The sequence below is a fragment of the Dioscorea cayenensis genome, chromosome 5, assembly GCF_009730915.1.
Source record: "Dioscorea cayenensis subsp. rotundata cultivar TDr96_F1 chromosome 5, TDr96_F1_v2_PseudoChromosome.rev07_lg8_w22 25.fasta, whole genome shotgun sequence".
Classification (NCBI taxonomy): Eukaryota; Viridiplantae; Streptophyta; class Magnoliopsida; order Dioscoreales; family Dioscoreaceae; genus Dioscorea; species Dioscorea cayenensis.
Genome location: NC_052475.1, coordinates 4,669,674 through 4,692,756, shown reverse-complemented (window position 1 = coordinate 4,692,756; position 23,083 = coordinate 4,669,674). Strand labels below are relative to the sequence as shown.

Genomic DNA, 23,083 nt, shown 5'->3' with positions numbered 1-23,083 from the left:
CTTCTTCTTCTTCTTCTTCTTCTTCTTCTTCTTATTTTTGTTCTTCTTTTCATTTGGTTTATGCGATTTGGTTTTTGGTCGATATATTATGGAGAGTTTTTTGTGGTATTGCTAGATCTGACGAGGGAGGGAAGAGTGCTAATGTTCACGGCTCAAACTTCTTGGGAGTTGGTGTTAGCTGAGATATGTGAGCGATGGGGTCTCAAAGTTTCCCTCGTCAGGGTGAAGTTTATCACACCGATGGATATAAAAGCAGTTTGTCGATAGAAAAGCGATGTTGACTTTCGGCGGATGTGTCATGTGCACTCCATTTTTCAAATGCTGCTGTAGTTGATCTTGTTGTCGAGGGAGCAGACAATGTGCCATTGTAGAATCCTAATGAAAACGAATTTTACTCGTTGTAAGTTCCTTCTCTTTTATTTGATCCTGTTGTATAGGTTCATTATTGTTTAGGTATGTCAGTCACTGGTTAAACTCTTGTACTATTCATTTAAGTTAATTGTTCATTGTTTAACTATTTAATTTAACGTTTAAATATTTACTTTATCACTTAAACAGTCTATTCTCGCTTAACATATTGATCTTTTTTTATTTAGCTGAAGTGTTGGCGAGGAATTCGATTCTGCAGCGCTCCGTTCAACCCCATGGTGACCACGGCGGTGTGGGATGTCTTCCTTCCTCGTCAGATCATTCTGAAGTGCTATCGTTGGATATCGGACAACGTTTTGACGGTGTTGAACATTTCAGGGACGTACTTCGAAATTTTGCAATCAAACGGAATTTTGACTTCAAATTCATAAAGAACGAAAAGCATCGGGGTGACTGTGGAATGTGCTGCTGATGGTTGTTATACGAGAAAGGAGATTATAATGAGATAATTACCTTCGTGTCGGACAGATCCAAGGGCCTTGTGAACGCAATTGTGAGAGTCTTCTCTTCTTCGCCACATGCATACTGTCTTCGACATTTGGAGGCTAATTTTATGAAAGCCAATATCAGACTTGGGAAGGTATTGAGGGAGGAGTGCTGGTCTATATGCTTTCGCATTGCGTGGGCATCCACGGCTAAAGAATTTGATAATACCGTGAATGAACTACATGCCACCTCACTCGAAGCCCATCACTGGTTGCTTAATAAATCGGATATGGCACACTGGTCGAATTATCTGTTCAGAGGTGATCGTTGGGGTGAGATGTATTCAAATGTCGCGGAGTCGTTCAATACTTGGATCAAAGAAGCTCGTCATTTACCGGTGACAAAAATGGTCGACTCCATAAGGTCTGCGAATGTTGATTTAAACTTAACATTTAGTGTTACCCTTTAAACATGTCCATATTTGTTTAATTAAAATTGTCTGACTTTAAATATTGATTTAATCGTTTAAATATTTACCATACTGTTTAAACAAGTTTATCAATTATGTAACCATCACTGTCTTTGTTTAACCTTATTTGCCAGGTTCAAGTTGATGCGCATGTTATGTAACCGGCGTGAGCAAGCGAACAAATGGGAGACCTACTTATACCCAGACATACATTCGAAGGTAGAGATAATTGTCGAGGATAGCCGAAATCTTCGTGTTGGTCGTTGTGTCGATGATCGTTACGAAGTGATCGACCAGTGCAACAACTCTGTAGATCTTGCCATCAGAACTTGTTCATGTCGAAGGTGGCAAGTTTATGGTATCCCTTGCAAACAAGCTTGCTGACTGCAATAATCGCGAGACCAGACACCAACGTTCATCGATTTATTAGCGGCTACTTCACTTTGATAAGTAGCATGCGATATGAATGCGAGCGTTCATTCCTTATGTTGAGCATTACTTTTCTCGGGTTTTTACATTAATATGTGTTTTTATGTTACTTTTTATGCGAGGTAGGGTTGTGAGGCCGAGTATGAAGGAAATAGGCCAATGTGGATCATAATGCACCCGATTTTTGGAGGAGATCTTGCTACGGTTCAAACGCGAAGACATAGGTCGGTGTGAGATGCTAGAGTGTGTGCCAACCTCCTCGTATTCGGCGAGCACATTCATTTGGAGGGCACAAAAGGCGAGTCACACTCGAGCATTCCGACTTATGCATATAAGAACAAGAGATCCACCAACATGTACATCATTGAAGAAGCAAGTGATTCACGACGTAAGCGTGTGCCCGTTTGCGTTACCCCAATGAAAGTATGAAATTCGGGGAGTATTTCCGGTGAGTCTTGTAGCAAATCACGGTAGCAAATACTTGTGAGACCTTTGATTACGTACGTGAGAAATCGGAGAGCGAGAGAATCCACGGGCGTGTGGAAATTATCACGCCCGTGTGGAAATTCCCAGGGGCGTGTGACATCATACACGCTGTGTAGTCGCCCGATTCGAGCCCCTATTTAAAGCCCGATTTCAGCCCGATTTCGATATTCTTTTCTCCATCTTTTCCCCAACTTGCGAGAGGGCTTGGCTAGGGGTTTCGAGGGGTATTGGCCAAGGTTTTGGAGAGGTTCTACGGCTCCGAGCATCGTGATTCCATTAGGAAGAAGGTTGGTAGGGAGCTTGATTGAGGCGTATCCTATACTGGGACGAAGGAATCCTTGGACTGACAGTGAGAGGGCTTTCCACAAGACCATCGACCACGACCATCGAGGGGTTTCTTTATGGATTTATTGCTTTTTACATTCGATTTCTTTGATTGTACTTAGCTCCATGGAGAGCTAAACCCCTAGTGGATACTTGGGTGATTGTGAACCCTAGGATGTATTCGTTTCATTGAACTTCTTTATTATGCTTTCAATAAATTGATGTTTATTGTGAGTTCCAACCTTGAATGCTTGATTGTATGAACATTTCCCCTAGAGTGACACTAGGGTTGAGAGTTCTTGTTGGTAACCTTGTGAGTGAGTGACACACCACGGCGTTAGACAAAAAGCTAGGTTGGAGAGGGTTGAGAGGGGTGAGTCGAGAGTGCAGGGGAGCGTCCCCTTTCCCCTCCGGCGTGATAGATTCTACCTCCGTTCCTCGAGTTCTTTGCGGCCATAATAGAGTGAGTGGTCTAAGGGATGAACCTCCGCCGGGGCCTAGTTGCAGCGTGCGATGGGTGAAGCGTTGAGAGGATCTTAGTATCTAGGGCTTAATTGTGGCTAGAGACCTTCCACTTTGGACCAAAGGGTTAGGTCTACTTTTAGGGAAGAGATTTATCACTTGGAATCCCCTAGAGCTCATTGCAACTCTATCGCGAGTGCAAGGTGTTGAGATTGTTCGATTTCTCCTCAGGGACATGTATAGAGTTAGGCATAGTCGACCTTAGATTTGGGACTATGTATGTAAGGATTTCCACGACTCACCATGGCATTGATTGGGAGGTATAATAGAGTTCTTGCACTTGAAAGCGGTTATCCCTAGGTGAAGCATCATCCGAGTACCCCATCTTTATCGATTGCCTTACCCTTTTCTTTATTCTTGCTCTCTCACTTGTTTCTTTTATTATTGAGAATTGAATCAACTTCACACTAATCACTATTGATCTTCCACATAGCTAAGAACCAAATTATGTATTTTCACTCCCTACTCCCTGTGGATTCGACCCCGCTCACCCGGGATTATTACTTCGACACGACCATCGAGTGGGTTTCTTTATGGATTTATTGCTTTTACATTCAATTTCTTTGATTGTACTTAGCTCCATGGAGAGCGAAACCCCTAGTGGATACTTGGGTGATTGTGAACTCTAGGATGTATTCGTTTCATTGAACTTCTTTATTATGCTTTCAATAAATTGATGTTTATTGTGAGTTCCAACCTTGAATGCTTGATTATATGAACATTTCCCCTAGAGTGACACTAGGGTTGAGAGTTCTTGTTGGTAACCTTGTGAGTGAGTGACACACCACGAGCGTTAGACAAAGCTAGGTTGGAGAGGGTTGAGAGGGTGAGTCGAGAGGTACACCAACGTTCATCGATTTATTAGCGGCTACTTCACCGTCGACACTTACAAACTGGCGTATAAGGAAGCTATATTCCCCATACCCGACGATGACAAGCCTTCAGACGGAAATCGTGAGCTTCGTTTGCGACCGCCTGTGACGAGAAGGCAGCCTGGGCGGCCTAGACGAAAGAGGATCGAATCGCAAGCGTTTGATGTCCGCAAGTTACATTGCAACCGCTGCCATGGATCCGGTCACAATCGTAGATCTTGCAATGAAACTATCGCCGACTAGGCATTGTAAATAAGCTGACTTCTAAAGAGAAACAATCTGAATTACGTGGCAACTTTTTATATTTTAACTCTTATTCTTTACAGTGTTATCATTTATTTAAACAGAGACAGTGTTATTTTAAACAGAGAAACTGTAATTTTAAATATTTCAAACTGATATTTAAACGGTATATGATAAATTTAAACAATTAAACTGAAATGTAAACAATGACACTGTAAATTAAACAATGAAATGAAACTGAATGGAATTTAACCTGCTTTACAATTGAAAACAAACAAAATTTACATTTACATATATAAGTCATGTACTTCGAAAACAAAAACAATGAATTGAATTTGTCCTGGTTTACATTCAAAAACAAAATTGACATTGACATATATAAGTCCTGTTCTTCGACAACAAAATTTAACCCGCTTCTGACGACCCCCTTTTCTCATGGACGTCGGCTGCCCTCCCCTCCTTAAGTATGCGGGAAACATACTTTAATCTCAGGTAAGGAACGTCTGTCTGCGGTAGCCGTAGCTTCTCACCCCAAAGTAATTGCTCGATAAACCGCATGATATAGACGGCGCAATCGACGCTTCCTTATTTTTGGCGTGGGGTTTCCTTGTCATGAACGAGTGGGTACTTTGCGGTCGCCGACTCGCCGAACTCCATATCGACACAAGTGTCGAATAGATTCCGCTGTCGAGATATGCAAGTTAAGATTAAAATACCGATTAAATAACAAACACTATTAATCGGACATAATTAAAGAACTTACCATGTCCAACGCGTCTTTTTCGTACCCCGGGCATGAAGAATAATGCCTGTATTCTTGTTTATCATGATCATAGCCATAGTTATTTCATGTGCGTCACCCTGCTTTGACATAAAGAGCGCCAGCGGTCTTGTGATGGAGGCTCACTTCTTGTAAGGATATGGCACTTTGCTCAGCGACTTTTGTATTATGCATAGAAAAGCGTCCATCACATCATCTGTGACCATCTCCTTCCCCTCAAGCAGAGTGTATAATTTGTCCTAAAGACTTCTGTTAAACATTGTCCATGATTTATTACCTCTTTTCCTTCGAGCGATGACAAGCTAGTTTCTACCGTCGCTTGCTTCCGGTAACTGCTTTCACCGTAGCACAGCATCCTTGGGATCTTGCCGAAACGGACTTTCTTTCCCGTTCCTGTCAGCTCGTAAAACTATACGTTAAGCGCGACCGAGCACCCCTTAATATACCCTGTGTTGGTCTTCTTCCCGGCGCATCTATTTTGCACTCGAGCGGCTGCTTGTGGAATGTCCTCCATAAGCCACTTGTGCGTCGTCTGCGCCCATGCGTATCGCCCCATGACGGGTAGATCATCGACATAATCAACGATCCAGTTCGGAACTGAGCATGATGTATTTGGGAAGAGGACTGTACCCATGAGGTACACCATCAGGAGTTTGACAAAATTTTCTTCTTCCCCCCTCTGTCGAACAAGTTGCACAAGAGTGCTCTTGATGGAGTCTCTGTGTCTCTCGTAGGTTTTTTATAAATACATCCCTTCGAACGCTGAGCGGGTTTTATTCTTCTTAAACACGACTGCGTCGCCATCATAACGCAGACCAAGAACGAGGGCCACATCTTGAGGCCTGAAACTCAGCAGGCTTTCCCCGATCCTGAATTTATTAGTGCTGCCATCGTACCTTTGCAATAGAGAATTAATAAGGGCCCTCTCTTGGTATATGGCTTCCAGCTCAATGAATGCTGCAAACGGTGTCCTTCGGATGATCTCCCAGTGTCGAGGGGTCATGTTATCTTTCAATTCAGCTAAGGTCTCCACTACCGGTGTCAAATAGCATCGCCCATTAACTAGGTTGAGCGCCATAGTCACAAGCTGCGGCAATAACAACACATTCAACATGCAGGTATTCACAAATGTTTAAGCGGAAATATAAGATTTTTAAAGCGGTAACCTTCGGTTCTTAAAGCAGAGATATCAATTGTTAAAGCGAGACCTAGTTTATTAAACGAGACAACAATACTTAAACAGATGAAAACAAAATTTAAACTGTAACATCTCATTTTCTTAAACGTAAAACCCTCATTTGTAAAAGCTGCAACCATATCAAATGAAAAAGGGAAATGTACATTATAAATATATACACAAATCATAACAATCGAAAAACTATTTTTCGATAGTGTATACAGATCGAAAAATGCAAAAACAAAACAAAACCCTAGCCGAGAAATTGCCCTCTGCAGACTAACAAAAACCCCAGTGAGAAATCCCCTGCAGACTTCAATATCTTCCAACAAAAAGCAGGAGCACAAAAACAAAACCGAAAAATCTTTCTTTGTAACATAATAGTTAACATAAAACCATACTCAATACCTTAGATTGCAAACTGATGAAATGCCAACTACTTGCGCGGGACTTCTCCTTCGAGATACCGTTGGAAAGGGAAAAGCTGCAATTATAAAGACTGCGCCGGTAGAGACAACTTCGGAGACAGCTTCTGAAATGGAAAAGCTGAAGACGCGAGTTGAGAAAAAACAAGTAAACGGCTCAAGTAAATTCGTCTCTTGGGGTTACCCTACGGAAAACCCCCCCATTTCCTCTCATACCGCCGAAATGGCTGCAGTCACGACTCCCCATGCAAGGGTATTTTCGTCCATAAAATTTGAAAATCACTCCGTTGACATCCGTTACATGCTTTGGGGGTTTGAAAAACATAGAGTTAAAAAAGAAGGGGTTTTTGGAAATTACAAAACTAACAGGGTGTTTTTGGCAATATTGCAAACTTAGAGGGTTTTTTTGGCAAACTAACTCAAAAAAGAAAGCAGCTTTCTTGTGTATAATATTTTTTTAATATATCTTATTTACACAATAAAGAAATAATTAAAAGAATAAACTGAGATGAATAATGCAATTTTTAACGCTTTTGAGACCTGATCATTATTCAATAGTGATAAAACACAGAAAAAACAAAAGTGTACATCTCTCTGACTAGATAACAGAATCACCAGCTAAAAACCTAATCTTCGACTGTGTAATCAAAACAGATAGAAATCAACAGCTAAAGCCGGATCTTCCACCGCAATCACAATGGACAGTCCGATAATGCTACTACAGAAATTATGTACGTATAGCTAGGACTTACTCCTAGCTGGGTAATTACCAGGAATAGAGATGTGCGAAAATTGTAAAAATACCAAATACTGATAATGAAATACAGAATATTCTATTTTTTAGAATAATTAAATAATTACAGCAAAATGAATCACTGAATAAATAAAGAAATCAATTAAACATAGAAATATCAATAGAAATAAATATTAGAATTTCACAAATAAATAACAAATATCAGAATTTCACGAATACATTAGGAATACATAGTAATATGAGTACAAGAGCCCACCTTGTTTGGGACTATGGAGTTGGGTTCATCAAATATCGCGAATTAAAGCTCGCTACAAAATCTCCACCCATAAAAGGAGCTATACTCAGCAATTACAAAACCTATATTACTATTGATATTTTTCCATCTTCGTTACCAGTAGTTTTTCCATCTTATTAAAAAAGAATTATAAAATACACAATTTTCTGGAATCAAGGAATTTCTATTAAATTATGGGTGTTACAAAACCTACCCTAAACTAATTTAAATGTGTGCACACCACAAAAGAAGAAAAGCTTTTACAAAATTTTCCAAAAATCATTCCATTAAATAAAAGGGAAAATATATAAAATAGTTTTTTTCATGAAGAAAAATAATTGAACAAATAAATAAAAATAAAAATTAAACAAACAAAATTTTCCCTTTTAATATATATATATTTTGGGTTTTTTCCCAATTTAAACAGTTATTAAACCCTCACTCCTCTACGCTCCAAAGCTTCCGGAAATGGCGGACGACGATGAGAAGGCGCTGTTGCTGCGTTTCCGAATCGGCCAGAGGATCCACGCGGCCGGAAACCCTCAGAGGACCGGGACGGTCTGCTATGTCGGCCCCGTCGACGGCCACGCCGGTGAATGGATCGGCGTCGACTGGGACGATGACGAGGGCAAGCACGATGGCTCCGTCAATGGAGTCCGATACTTCTCGGCGCGAGGTGAACGATCGGCGTCTCTCGTCCGTCCCAAGAACCTCAGCGCTGGGATCTCGCTCATCGATGCCCTATATACTCGGTACCGAAGCGATACCACCACCACCAAAGAAGAGGAAGGTGATGATGAAATTTTTAGCTATTGGATCATTCGAGTGTTTCTTGTTTGTTATCATTCTTGGGAATGTGCATCTTTTGGATGTTAAAGCTCTGGATTTGATGTTTTGTGTTGGTGTTATTGTTCATAGATGAAATGTATGTTCATTCTATGAGCAATAAACGTGTCCAGATCCAGCTCGTGGGGAAGCATAAGGTTGAGGAGAAGTTGAAGCGACTGGATGAGATTTGCAGCATGTCAACAGCTTATTTGGGAGTTAGCTCTGTTGGATCTTCTCATGAGATCACTGCTCTAGTTCCAAGTAAATTTCTCTTTGGCCTTTGTTGCTAAATCTTGTGCGTGGTCATTGTGAATTTTATTTACTTGCAAGCATATTATGATGATTTACTCATTCCTTGTAAATTTGGGAATTTTCTTGAGTAGACAAGATAGTTTGAGAATTACAAATATTTGGAGAACATGTTATGAAGTTGAACCCAAAAAAAATTGAGAATGCATTGAGTTAGGATTTTGTATATACATTTAGCTCATCGTCATGATGAACAAGCATTTTCTTGCTATCGTTGGTTCATATAATTTGTGGATTTATGTATTCAGAGCTCAAGGAGCTTGACTTGACTGGCAACCTGCTCTCAAAGTGGCAAGTAAGTTTTATTTTTTTGTATTTAATAAATTCAGTTAGGCCTTGCACTTTTCTAGAGGAAGAGGATTCTCACTAGTTGTTTACTTTGGATAGCACCATGTAAAGAAACTTTTGAGGTTGAAACGTAATATTTATTGTAACATGATGGTTTTCACCTGCTTTTTTCAATGATTTCTGTAGTTGGGAGTTACTTAGTATGATTGTGTTCTGGTAATCAGCTTTATGAAAGATTATGCACCATAATAAGATTGTTTAGATAAACCATGGCTGGAAAAAGGGTATGCATTTTTAGCATGGTTTTTTAGTTTTGCCATCTGTGTTCAACCATGTTTCATTCAACTTTAATTTGTTAAAAGAAAAGAGGTTTGTTGGCCCAACCCAACCCGGGTAAAGTGAGAGCTCTTTAGTTTTGGAATGGATAGCTTGGACTAGTTCTAGGTAGACTCATCATAGACTTACAAAACCTGTATTTCCTTTATGTGAATTGTTGCACCCCATTTGCTTGAACAACTGCATTGTTGCACCATCCTTCAACATCCACTCTGTGTATGATAAAGCTTACAAAGCCTCCCTTTAATCTTCACAGCTTAATTTTTTGTTTTCAATGAAGAAGGAAAATCAATCAGATTCCTTGGTGTGTGAATTTGGAGGAGAAAGAATATATTGGAGATGAAGCTTTGAACAAAGTAACCTGTTGGTTCAGTGGATAAATATATTATAACTATCCCTCAATAAGTGTGGGTCAATTTTATAAGAGGACTCTCGTGAAAGGTGCCATTCATGTGGTTCAATTTGTGGATCCCCAAACACATTTTTTTCTTAGAAATATATTTTGTGACTTGAAAAATATGCTTTGATGTGATTGTTTCAATTATGGAAGAGTTTGTTACATATTATATCTTCATTTCATTATGGAAGTGATTCATGTTGATACTTATAGAGGCAACACTTGTAAAACTATCTTCCTGAATAGATCATGCTTAAATTACTGGCTCATTATCTAGCACTTTGCGTGCAGGATATCACTTCAATTTGCAAAGCTTTACCAGCCCTTGAAGTTATCAATCTCACAAGGAATTTTTTGGAGGATGAAATTGGCGTAGCTGAGTTGTCATTACTTGATAGAATTCGTGTTTTGGTTCTTAATAACTGTGATGTAACATGGGAACAGGTGACATTGTGAATTTCAGATAATATTTGCTCTCATTGTTTTTTTTAATCTGATTGTCAACTTTTTCACATTTGGTTAAACAGGTTGAAAAGCTTAAACCATCATTGGAATCCATTGAAGAGCTCCATTTAATGGCAAATAATTTACAGAGCATTGTGGTTAGCCCTGAAATTTCATGTCCATGCACTACTTTTTTATATAATCAGCACCATAAATTTATGTTGATAATTGCATAATTTTAAGAAATCATGCTTTTCAGAATGAATCATGGAATTTTTGTTTGTAACCTTCACTGTCTGGTGTAAAGCATTGACTTTCAATATATCTATCTAGTTCTCAGTAAGAGTTTTTCTAATGCATGCGCCTTTCTTATCGGACATTGGGTTACCATTTAGTGGGAACAATTTACCTTGTCATTTGAATAAAATTTCTTTCATCATTAATTTGGGGGGTATTCCAATCTGGATATACTTGAGGTTCCATTCTATTGATGGTCATAATGGTGAATCAAACTTTTACTGCAAAACTTATAAGAGACTTCTTTTGTTTTTTTTTTTTAAAATATAGCCATCTCCTCCACCTACAAAATTTGTTGAGGGATTTGATTCATTGCGTCTCCTAAGTTTGGAGTACAACTTTATTGATGATTGGGATGAAGTTGTGAAGCTTTGCCATCTTAGAAGGTAATAATACAGCTAATGTATTTAATTCTCATCTTTTTTTTTTTGTTTTATATTTGTTTGTTTTTATAAACTATGTTTGTCTTTTCCTATTTAACATTTGGGAGTTGTAATATAGTATCTGCATTCAGCTTGGAACAGCTTCATTTGAACAACAACAATTTGAAGCGTATATACTATCCTGCAAACCCAACTTCCTTGGATAGCACAAAGATAGATAGTAGATGTGACAGGGCATTTAAGAATTTGCAGTGCCTTCTTCTTGGTAACTCTCTGTCTTTGATTTTCTTATATATATGTAAAGTTTGAAGGCAAATTTCATACATAATTAGAGTGTGATATGAAATTTGTAAGTGTGGTTTCCTCTATCGTGTATCTTTGCCAAATCTGTCATTATTTTTGGTGATTGGCGATGCTCTTCTGTGCTTACCATTTGTTTTTCTTCAGGATCTAATCAGATTGAAGACTTGGCATCTATTGATTCCCTCAACTTTTTCCCTAATTTGTTGGTGAGCTTGAATTTTTAAATTGTTATTCTAGCAATTAATTGAACCTTTTCCCATCCCTTTTTCCTTGGTTCTGTTGAACATAATTAGGTGCCTGGTCTTATTTGTAATTGGAAGATCAGGTCTTGTTGCTCCCACTGTTTGACGTTTTTAGTTGTATGGGGAAATTATAACTCATCTACATTATGCTAACCACATCAACATAAAATCAGAGGCATTAAAGGAGTTGGCTAAACTTATATGAGTCACTTCTAGTGAACATTTTCCCCCTAAGATACTCCAAGACTGGAAGTTTAAATCTATAAATACATGCCACTGTGAGGGTGGCAACTGCATGGAAGTGCATGCTTTTTTTTTTAAAATGGTTTTACAGTTATAGATCACGATGATGTTTTTGCTTTAGTTAGGAATTTTAAAATTTCACAGTGTAAAACTCTAAAGTTGGGATATTTTCCTGGGATGTGAAAGATAAGTTAAAGAGAGTAAAAGAAGATAATCAGGGTATCTGAATATTTTCCGATGAATATAATTCTTTACTTTCATACTTTAAAGATTTTGGTACCCCTTTAGTCTGAGGAAACTTGGATTTAACTTTCTTGCTTGTGAAAACTGCAATAAATTGGTAAACATGATCCTTGATAATTGGTGGCCAACCCTATGCTATCATTGGCCATAAATGATACATTTACCCAATGCTATAAACACATAGTGGCCATGTACCTGGGAATATATTTAGAAGTTTCCATATTTTTCTTCAAACTTGTTCAGCTTTGAGGAAAAGAATATCCAGAAATTTCAACCCTTTGATTTTTCTTGGATGTGAAATCTTATGGGATGTCTGGTTAGGTTTCTTAGCAAATAGCATTATGGATATTAATGGCAAACAATGGAAATCATTATTTATTTATTTATTTATTTACATGAGTAACCTACTTATCTTAACAGGATCCTAGTACTGTTTCTATTGTTAATCAAGTAATTCCATGGAAAGTCTTGTCACAATCTTAATACTTTATATTTTACTCAAGTTGTATCTCACTTCTTTAACACTTTGGTCATTAATGAAGGATGTTAGGCTTTCTGGGAATCCAATTGATGATCCAGCCAAAGGTGGTGTGCCAAGATTTGCTTTGATTGCGCGTCTAGGAAAAATCAAAATATTAAATGGGAGTGAGGTACTATCAATATTTTGCCGTACAGCTGATATATTATCCTCATATTTTGTGCTGATAACAGTTTATGCATTCTTATTTTCCATAATGCAGGTGACCTCTCGTGAGAGGAGGGAATCTGAAATACGGTGAGCTGATTTTTCTTCTTTATATGTGACTTTGGTAATATTTGGTCTACTTTCTGTTTGGCCGCTTAATATTCTGGTGTAAGGTTTTTATCCACACCTGTGTTGTCAGCAACTTCTTTGTCTGGCTGTGGCATTTTGCAGTTATGGGATATTCAAACACAGCTACTGTTTCCATGGTTGAAGTTCATTTATGTGGAAAAAAAATCCATTACTGGTCTTTTGATCTGTAAGCAGATTTAAATGAAAATAGAAAATCTTATGTCCTACACCATCTCACCCTTCATACTTCAAATATATTACAAGAGGCGGACCAGCACCAATTTAAAGTCTAATTGAATCTTTTATACCATCTGCATATGGTGTAAAGACATGTAGAGGCGGAGTGAGTTGAGGTCATTGTTTTTGTCAGAGGGATGATGGTAAGGAGTGGAAAGTTAAGCTGGCATGTAACAAATACTGGATTGAAATGTGAGTCAGAGAGACATATGGTATCGAAAGATGAATTCCCTGATAAGAATGACTTGATAATAAGGATCCAAAAACTGCATAGTGCATAATAAATGCAAGAAGGCTTCATGGTAGCAGCTAGTTCATCCTACTAAGTCATAGATAATGTTTGATCATTTTATTGACCATGCATATTCATTGTAGTTGAAGTCAATTTATATGTTTGGCTATTTAGAAATAGCATCGTGCTTCGTCAGCTATCTTACATAATAATAGAGGAAACTAAAGAAGTATACATTCTGTTCACATTGTGGAAGGTTTGAACTGTGTAATCATACAACTACCAAAATTATGAGACTTCTATTGGAATTGCGTCTATGGTGGCATGGTTTATATTAACTTGTTCTTGGTGTAGTATTTGATTTCCATGTATAGGATTTACCTTTTTTTTTTCCTTGTCTCTAATGATAGCAGACTATCAGAATTTCACATCAACAATATTTCATGCTTGTTGTTTGTTTGGAGTATACTAAACCCTTGTGCTCCTTTGACTAGGCACTAGGCAGTCAAGCATACATGCCATTCATTGGAGTATTAATATCATACTAATTACAATTGCATTCGGCACATGTCTTTTCTTTTCTTTCCTATTAATGCATATGCTATGCATTGAGGTTTGTAGCTTAAAATATTTCAGTATGAAACATGTCTGATCAGTAGCAATGCAGATATGTCCGTCTTGTTATGGCCAAGATGCAAGCTGAAAATTTAGCTGAGATTGAGCAACTGCATCCTAGGTAAGTTAATCTCGCTTTAAGGTTTGTGTCATTTTGGATATTGGCTGCAATGAAATCTTGTCTCAAGAGATCAATTTATTCATTAAAAATGGAAGAGCTTAGATGTGTAAAGTTGCTGCATGTTCATTCTTGTCTGCCTGTGCATTCTTTTGTTGGACTATCTTCATGTGAATTTTGTGCCTAGATGTGCTTGTGTGCCTCTTGCATGCTTGCTTATGTGTGGATGTCTACAAAGATATTTCAGTACCCAATATTTTTTTATGATTGGTTTAGGATAATTTTCATTTGGATATGACTTGTTAGGCACCTATTGAAAGGTTGGATTTTTAAGCAAGATAAAGCCTATCATTATCTGGGGCACAAATTTTGACTATTTACATGAAACTCAGGAGGCTTGGGCAGAGAAATTGCTTTTGACAAGACTAGCAACTACCAACTCTCAGTGTTTTCTTAGCATTAACACATTAGTCACATCTTGGGAGTTAGTTTTCTTTATTTTAAAATTATATTGCAAGAACAATTTGAGTAAGCATGGGATCAATATGTTATATGTATCTAACTATTACCTAATTCCTGATTCAGATTTTCTGAACTTAAGTTGCTCCATGGCATTGATGATGAGAAGCCTGCAACTGGAACTGCAGGCCCTCAGAAAATGTCTGCTGGACTTCTTTGTAAGAATTTGAGCATTTGAAGAAACTTATGTTGGCTTACATATTTGAGAACGAGATTATATCATCCTCTGCAGGTATCACATTGAAATGTGTGGGACCTTCCATGGGAGAGAAGTTGCCTTTAACAAAAAAGTTACCACCAAACACTACTGTATGTACATCTCTCTTTATGTCTGATTACACCTGCAATTGAATTGCTTTTATATCTTTATTTTTGTTTTTAAATTTTGAGAAACCCTTGCCCCTGATAGAACTGGTGAAGTTTCAGCAGTGTTATGCTTTCCGTTCTTCACACACACACACACACACACACACTCTCAAAAGCAAAGAAAAGTATAAAAGATATGGTTCTAGTGTCACTTTCAGATCTAATTTAATTTGTTTGCTCTTTCTATTGTATCTTCAAGTGCCCAAAAATATATTGTTGTTCACGGGTGTGAGAATTTGATACACTCACATTGCATACGCTTTGCCATTTTCTGTTTCCTTTACTTGCTAGGGGGAGTAATTTCTGAGATAAAATAATATTCAGTAAGTTTGATGATTTCCTTCAAGTATTAAAGTATTGATTTTATTTTGGTATTAATTTCCCTTGTATAAATTTGCTGCCCTTTTGAAATTTAGTTTTTCTCCTCTTGCATATCTTTGAATATGAGATATCAAAGCCCTCCAGAGAATTAGACATTCGTAAAGTGGTGCCTTTTTGTCTTTTAGAAACGTCCTTAGTACACTAGACTTTTAACCTTCATTGAAGTCGAATGAGCTTTATCAGGGCTGAACATAACCTTGGTAGGCACCATTGTTAACAAGTGGAATAACCATATAGGTTCTTATTAAAATGTCATCAGCCAACCAAACTCGAACTTGTGGCAAGCCAGTTCAAACCGACTTTGATGTACACTGTTGATAATAAATGGAACAATCATATCCTGCAGTTATTAGGAGTAAAAAATGGCCATCCTATGAAAGAGATGAGCAACATCTATAATCCGTTCTACTCTAAGATTCTTTTGATATCTTGACTTCCATATGTGTAATAATATATTATAGTAATACCCATGCTCTAGACCACATTAAGTCTAGCCCAAGATTGCACATGGTTTGTTCTTAATCAAACCAAGATCAGTTTTATTTTGATTGCCTTTTGAGCAATCTTAATTGAGCCTGAACAATTTGGGATTTTCAAGCTCTTCTTGCTGCTCTCGCACCACATTTGAACAACCATCTCCTCGTGGCACCCTCGAACTCTTAGAAGCCATAGTGTAGAAATTGTATGCATTAGATTTTTAAATAGAATTAGCTGTGGTCTTTGCAACAGTAACATATTGAGATGTTTCTTATTTGCCTTTCACTTTTCTGCCACCATTAAATTTCCTAGATTTAAATGGAAACTATATTTTCAATCTTGTGTTCTGCATTATTACTGGCCCAAGATGAAAACACTAATTTCTATCCTGGAAGTGCATGAAAATCAAGATCAATATACCTGATCATTTGCGTTATCTGTGGAGAACTGGATCATTCCTCTTTGTGAACGCTATCTGATTTCATAATATATGCTAATGTTGGTTGAGTTAATTTTGACATCAAGATTCATTTATTGTGGATTGTATCACTATCCCTCACATGCGCGCACGCACACGCACAATATCTTCGATAATATATGACAGCTATCCTGCGGTTACATTTTGTACAATATCTTTTCATGATTCTGCCTTCTGTAAATATCCACTTCTATTGTTACACTTTGCTCTCACTAATGTCTCTCTCTCAGGTGGGTAGGCTAAAAGCTCTATGTGAGAGTTTTTTTAAACTAAAAGGTATCAGGCCAAGATTGTTTATTCAAGAAGAGGTATGCATTATATTGTGTATAAACTGATTTACATTACTTTATTTTGTTATTTATGGGCATGACTGTAAAAACTGCAGCTGATGCATTAAATTAAACATGCATACTCTTTCTATAAAATTGTCTAGATGAACACTTAATGCCACATGATGTCTTATTTTGTTCTTTATTATATATTTCTGATGATGTTACTGATGTGTTCTTTTCCTTATTCTAATGGGCAAATTAACCATACTTTTGATTAACAGTCTCAAATTTGATATGCCCCTTTTCCAGTGATTTCTGCTTTCTAACTATTTGGACCAAAAGTGTATAGGCTTTTAGCCATATGCATTGCCTTCTGCCTAATATTTTGATTAGTTTTATCTGACTAATTAGCCATATACTCAAAGATGATCTTTTATCTCTGTAGTTTACATCTGACTTGATATAACCATGAGCTTTCAACAGGGTTCACCATTGCCTCAATTTCTTGATGATGACATGGCTTCTTTGCTGGATCTTGGATTTGACTCAGAAGCTACAATTCTGGTAGATGAAGAAAGTTCCTGATTTATAATTTATATCTGAGGATTCATAAAAATGTGAGCACTGAAATCAAAGATATTAAACAAATCAACTTTGCAAATTACATCGCCTTTGCAGAAACTTAAAACTCTCATCCCTCTGCTTGCAGTAAGCAATTTTTTATTAATCCATAATCTGTTTTTTTGGGCTTCTGTATAGGCAGTAGTTACATGGATTTGTTGATCCACTCCGGTTGCTGCTCCCTGCTATCTTTGAAAATTGTAAGCAATTCTAGTTTGTGTTTTTCTTGAGTTATTGTTCTATTATTGTACCTGACAGAAAAACACTCTGATTGTTCTCTTGGTTTAGTTCTTATCTAGCATTTAATTTTGTTCAGGAATGAACCTTACTGTTAGACCCAAATTTTCCAAAGTTTGTTGTTCCATTTTGTAATCTAGGGGTTGCATGTCATCAATTCCTCTTTTAAATGAATTCTTGCTCCTCAATTTGTAAAAGTTGACTATAGTCTTGGCAATCCACTTGGACATGGAAGGTGCAAAATATTGCTGTCAAAATAATCTATGTATTCTTGAGTTATTTATTATTATTTGTTTCTTTATCTTTCTTGGAAAAAAAAATGGATTGTGATTATCAAATTGTTTTATCACCTGAAGTTGTCAGGGCTGATCACAATTTCCAGTTTGTTTCATTCCTGGTGGTTGTGGATAAAAGTTAAACCAGCTTTTGGATAAACGATTTGGTTTTTCTATGCTACATTGTTGCTAGAGCTGAAACTTGTTTATTATAATACAAAACATATGTGGGTAGACAAGCATTTAGCTTGTTTGTTTTATTTGAATATATATATATATATATATATGTATATGTATTGTTTTTGACATAGTTTATTATGCTCATATAAATATCATATTTTATAAGCCCTTGCTTAGAATTAAATTTATAAAATTTATTAGAAGATAATGTAGCTCCTTTTCTTCTCTATCAGTCTTTGGATTCAAAAGTAGAAGGAAAAGTAAAGGTAGGGAAAAGAAGGGTTCAACTCTTGTTTGGATAGACAAATTTTATAGAGGAAAAAATGAGGGTTTTTGATAAACCTTGTTTGGTTAACGAAGGGAAAGAAAAGGAAGGAATATATAATAATATGATTTTAAAAAAAATTAAAATTTTTAGGAGGTTCTTCCTCCTTTGGGACTCCAAATCAGGGCCAGAAAAAGTATGGTTTCAGAGGCTCAAAGTTTACATTTTTTCCTTCGTGAAATTAAAAATATCCATAGGAAGGGTCGATTTTGACTCTCTAAATCCCTTGTTTAATTTTACTTTTTCACCGGCTCTCAATTCAAACATAGCATATAAGATTAACTGTGAGTATGCATTGATTATATATAAATATATATATACAAAATTTTAAAGTTTTTATTTTTTTATTTATTTATTCTTTATAATGTATACAAGCAATATTCTCTATAGATATATAAAAGATGAGATTGAAAAAAACAGGGTTTGCCCGACTTTTTCACAAAAAAAAAATAAAAATAAAATACAGGGTTTATTCCAAGATTAACAACAAAAGCAACCTGTGAAACATAATATAAATAAAATGATATCCATACTTTCATAGTCTAATAGCTTTTTAATTAAATTCAATTTATTTTTCAAAATATATCAATCAACTCAAATCATAAACATAAACATTACAGCGAAGAAGATATCCATTATCTCATATTTAATAAATAAAAATGAAAACAAAAAAAATTCTTCTTTTTGCCTCGAGATCCTACATTTCAGCAATCGTGCGGTTCTTGTTGCGTTATCAGGAACATATCTTTTATCCTTTCCCATTTACCAAAGAAATCCTCAATTTTATTTATTTTATTTATTTATTCCTCATCTCCTTCGTTTTCGTTAGCCTCTCATCTCTTCTCCTCCCTCTCTTCGCTTCTCCAATGGATGAGCACTCCGATCTCGATGATTGGGAGCTCCTCTCCGACTCTGGCGAGGCCAGTAGCGTCGTCGTAGCGTCCATTGAATCCAATTACTTCTCTCTGAATTTCACCGAGCCATCTGAGATTATGGTCATGGAGGAGAAGCGCGAGGAGGAGAGGCGTGAGGACCTCTTCCGTGATCCCATGTTTTGCGTCTCTGATGACCTTGGATCGGCCTTGGTTAATGTGCAGGAATCGAGAAATGGCGAACCGATCGAGATGGTGAACGACAGCGAGGATGCGGCATCGATTAAGGAGCAATCGCCTATGGATGTTCGAATCGCTGAGGATTTCAGTTCTGAAGATGGAGTTGATCTTGGAGGGTTTGTTGAGGAATTAGGGTCAAGTGAACCGGAGAAGGTTGAGGGTGGGGCTGAAGATGGTGTGGATCTCGGAGGGATTGATCGGGAGTTGAACTCTAGTGAACTGGAGAAGGTGGAGTTTGAGGCTGGAGATGAAGAAGTTCTCGGAGGGGTTGATTGGGAGTTGAACTCTAGTGAACCGGAGGTGGTGGTGGTGGTTGGGGATGAAGACGGTGGTTCTGGTTGTGATTTTGGTTCCAATGATTTGCCTGTTGCTGAGAGGAAGGATGAAAGCATGGCTTGGTGGAGGGTGCCGCTGGAGATGGTGAAGCACTGCGCGCGCAACGTGAGCCCCGTTTGGTGCCTCCCTTTGGCTGCCACAGTCTTTGGCCTTGCCATCGTCGGCGCTAGGATATACAATATGAAGCACCAGACCCGGCGACAGAGCCGGAATGTTATTCCTCTCAGAGTCAGCATGGATCAACAGGTGAAAAAAATCTCTTCTCTGTTTATCTTGTTTTCTTTTACTTGCATGATTTGCTTGTGATATATTTGATTCTTGATAACATTTTTTTTTTAGCTTTTGAGTATTTATCTTGTTTTCTTTTACTGTTTATCTTGTTTATTTGAGCTTGTTCAATGCCCACTGACAATGATCCTTTCTATATATCTGTTTTATAATTCTATTAATTTTTTTTTATAAACCTATCATGTATATGGCTTGTGAATCTCAAAATTTATCAGTATATGTATTTAAGAGGTTTTTTTTAGAATCGGTTGGGATATCACAATAGTTTGTTCTAAAATTAAGTATGTAGATCTTCAGTTATGTATTTGTTGATTACTTCTGTGAAACTCTTGGGCTGGATGGCATTTAACTGCTGTAATTCAGTTTTCCTTACTTTGCCATCTTTTAACTGCAGTTACCAGATATATGTCTATGGACTAGTTTCTATGATGAACTGTAGATGATGTTGATTATGATTATGATTATGATAATGATAGTGATTTGTTATAATTTCGTGAAATTAACTGATAACTTTTTTTTTCATGCGTTTACTTAGACTAAATATGTTGTAGCAAGATTAGTATAAAGAAAATTTAACCTATATTTGAAAATGAAAAAAAAAAAACAATTTGTTATTGCACTGGGAGGGCTTATTGATTGCATGAGGAACTTGAGACTGATTTATAATTACTAATTTCACTGATATTAAATAAAGTCTATTAGATGACAAAACCATAATTAAACATCATCAGTATGCATTGGAATAGTTTAAATGGTTCACAGGGTGAGAATTTTGACTATTTCCCCTGTGTTCAATTCTGATTGAAAATTATATTGGATTTAATTTTCTATTGAACTCAACTGTGAGGTTGACAAAAATATATTGTTTGACATTGCTCTAAACTGAAACTTTTTGTTTTTTTAACCAAATTTTGTAGAAGGCCTATCAGGTGATGGTTCGAGCTGCTCGTCTCAACGAAACATGCTCTGTTACTAGGCGTGTGCCTGTTATCAGGTCTTCACAACACCATGATGGTGCAATTTCCTGGCCTATCTTGTCCTTGACCTGAATGGTGGGTGAATGCCGAATATTGAATGCTCACACAAAGTATAAATTATAATGCTCGTTTTGATTTGTTAATGAACTCATTTAACCTTACTCTGTTTATTTACTTCTTACAGCACATATGTTTATATATTCGGATAATTGTTAGTATTTAAGTGCTATACCTGTATAGTTTGTATCAGCTTATGTTATGTGATTCAGATACTGTGCTATGTTGTTGGTTTTTTGCTCTTTCTATCATGCCAGCTGCTCCTTTTAACCCCGTTTTGTTATTTTTGTTTATCGTTAGGATAAAAGTATTTTTTGGTCATTGTATTATTTCTAAAATATTCAATATACTTTATATGCATATACATTGTCATTTTGCTCATTTACATCTCTCTGTATTTGAATGTTTTGATAAAGTAGAAGGGAGGAGGTGAAAGTTTTTACAAAGCTTTAATACTGTGTTTATATTGAGGGCTTAGTAGGGATAGTAAAAGAAAAGGTGGGTTAAGAGAGATTGTTAAATAGATAAAATTATCTTTTATAATATAGTTATATATATTTAAAAAAAAAAATTTTTTGAATTTTTTCTTAATGATTTACTTATCCCATTATATATATATATATATATATAAAATTAAATTATTAATCATTATAAATTCATATGGAAGATGCTACTCTTTATTTTAAAAAATTCTACCTCATATTATTGAAAATAAATTAAATAAAAATAATAAATTACCATATTAAATAAATTTGATGTTGATGATAATAAATAATATAGCTAGCCAAATATAAATCATCAAATATTTTTATTTTTAAATTTTATATATATAGATTTTTTTATTGAACTTATCAATACATAATTATCAATATTTAGGATATTAATATAAAAATAAAAATAAAATTCTAAAAAAATGCAATTACTATAGCAAAATATTTGGTTGGAGGTTTTTAGAGGGGTGAGGGGGAGTTAAGAGTAGGGATGGCAACGGGTAGGGTATGGGTAGGGTATGCCAAAACCCCACCCTGCATCTGTAACCCCCTACCCCATACCCAGTACTTTCTCACCCGCATCTCTTCGAGGTAAAAATCATACCCTTACTCCTTACTCGCAGAGTGACGTGAGTACCTCAGCAGTACCCGCTACTCCGTTGTTCAAATTATCGAATTAAATTTAAATAATAATAAAAAAATAAATTAATTATACATTATATTACAATCTTTAAACACATCCATAAATTCAAAATTACTAAGTTGATATATATATTTGCTTATCTTAAATTATATAATCACATAAAAATGACGCTCTATTTAGGGACTCAATGGTAACTCTACCTTTTGTTTTGTTCATGTTTAACCATTTTTGGTTTTTTGTTTAAAAATTTTTTCATATATCTACTATTTATATTTTTATATAGCTTCAAATTTTATAAATATCTAGTAATAATATCTAGTAATATTTTTGTTCTCATAAGTTATATCCAATTGATTTTTTTATTAGTATCTTATTTTTTTCATGATGTTCTTATAATTTTTTTATATTTGTTTATTTTTTAATTTAATTATGATTCTTAATATATATCTAAAATTCAATTTTGATAATATTATCAAATATAAATATAGAAATTAAATAACATTGAAAATAATATATTAAGAGAAAATTTGAAGTATTATTTTCAAATTAATCACTATGAAAATAGATATTGAGTAAATTGTGAGTAAATGTTTAGTTTTATAAAAAAATTATATATATATATGAGAGGGTAAAGGGAGTACAGATGCGGGTTTTTCACCCGTCACCCTCTTCAACCCGGGTAAGGGTAGGGTAAAGGTGCACGGGTAGGGGTGAGGGCATACCCTCACCCCGACCTGCACTACCAAAACTAACGCAGTATCAGATGCAGTACTGTCTCGGTCAAAGAGGGTAATACCCTCTTTGACCGGCACTGGCACGGTATACTCCGTCGGGTAGGGTACAAATTGCCATCTCTAGTTAAGAGGGGTGAAAGTTGTTTGGTTGGAGGAGTGAGGAGAAGGAGTTTGGAGGGGTGTTCACCCCTCCAAACCCCTCATATTCCACCCCTCCAAATCGGGGTCTTTTGGAGGGATGGGATTATTAAAACAAATTTTGATGTTTAAATCTTTATGAAAAGACGAAATTATCCTTTATCAATTTGAGAAATTACGATAATATCTTTTTAAAATCTAATTTCATAATAACAATTATTATTATTATTATTATT

The 23,083-nt window shown here is 36.2% G+C and overlaps 2 protein-coding genes across 10 annotated transcripts; both read left to right on the top strand.

Moving 5' to 3' along the window:
* The first annotated feature begins 8,048 nt into the window (after window positions 1–8,048).
* Window positions 8,049–17,577, top strand: LOC120261069 (tubulin-folding cofactor E). Of its 8 annotated transcripts, none has more exons than XR_005536547.1 (17): window positions 8,049–8,401; window positions 8,530–8,700; window positions 8,997–9,043; window positions 10,061–10,213; window positions 10,297–10,371; window positions 10,781–10,896; window positions 11,025–11,158; window positions 11,341–11,402; window positions 12,467–12,574; window positions 12,665–12,699; window positions 13,875–13,943; window positions 14,526–14,617; window positions 14,692–14,768; window positions 16,392–16,469; window positions 16,917–17,050; window positions 17,193–17,254; window positions 17,371–17,577. XR_005536547.1 is itself a non-coding variant. In XM_039268745.1 (16 exons), the coding sequence occupies exons 1-15, from the start codon at window positions 8,080–8,082 to the stop codon at window positions 17,016–17,018; spliced, it is 1,641 nt and encodes a 546-aa protein (XP_039124679.1). In that variant the 5' UTR covers window positions 8,049–8,079; the 3' UTR covers window positions 17,019–17,050; window positions 17,197–17,428. The 8 variants fall into 8 exon arrangements, 4 of the variants coding, with proteins under 4 accessions (XP_039124679.1, XP_039124678.1, XP_039124677.1 ...); XR_005536548.1 differs by having other exon boundaries at window positions 17,181–17,254; XR_005536546.1 differs by having other exon boundaries at window positions 16,917–17,254.
* A 1,285-nt stretch (window positions 17,578–18,862) lies between these two features.
* LOC120260383 lies at window positions 18,863–21,092 on the top strand. Of its 2 annotated transcripts, none has more exons than XM_039267853.1 (2): window positions 18,863–19,765; window positions 20,728–21,092. In XM_039267853.1, exons 1-2 carry the CDS (start codon window positions 18,938–18,940, stop codon window positions 20,854–20,856), a joined length of 957 nt encoding a protein of 318 aa, XP_039123787.1. In that variant the 5' UTR covers window positions 18,863–18,937; the 3' UTR covers window positions 20,857–21,092. The 2 variants fall into 2 exon arrangements, with proteins under 2 accessions (XP_039123787.1, XP_039123786.1); XM_039267852.1 differs by having other exon boundaries at window positions 18,864–19,765; window positions 20,725–21,092.
* Window positions 21,093–23,083: the final 1,991 nt, after the last annotated feature.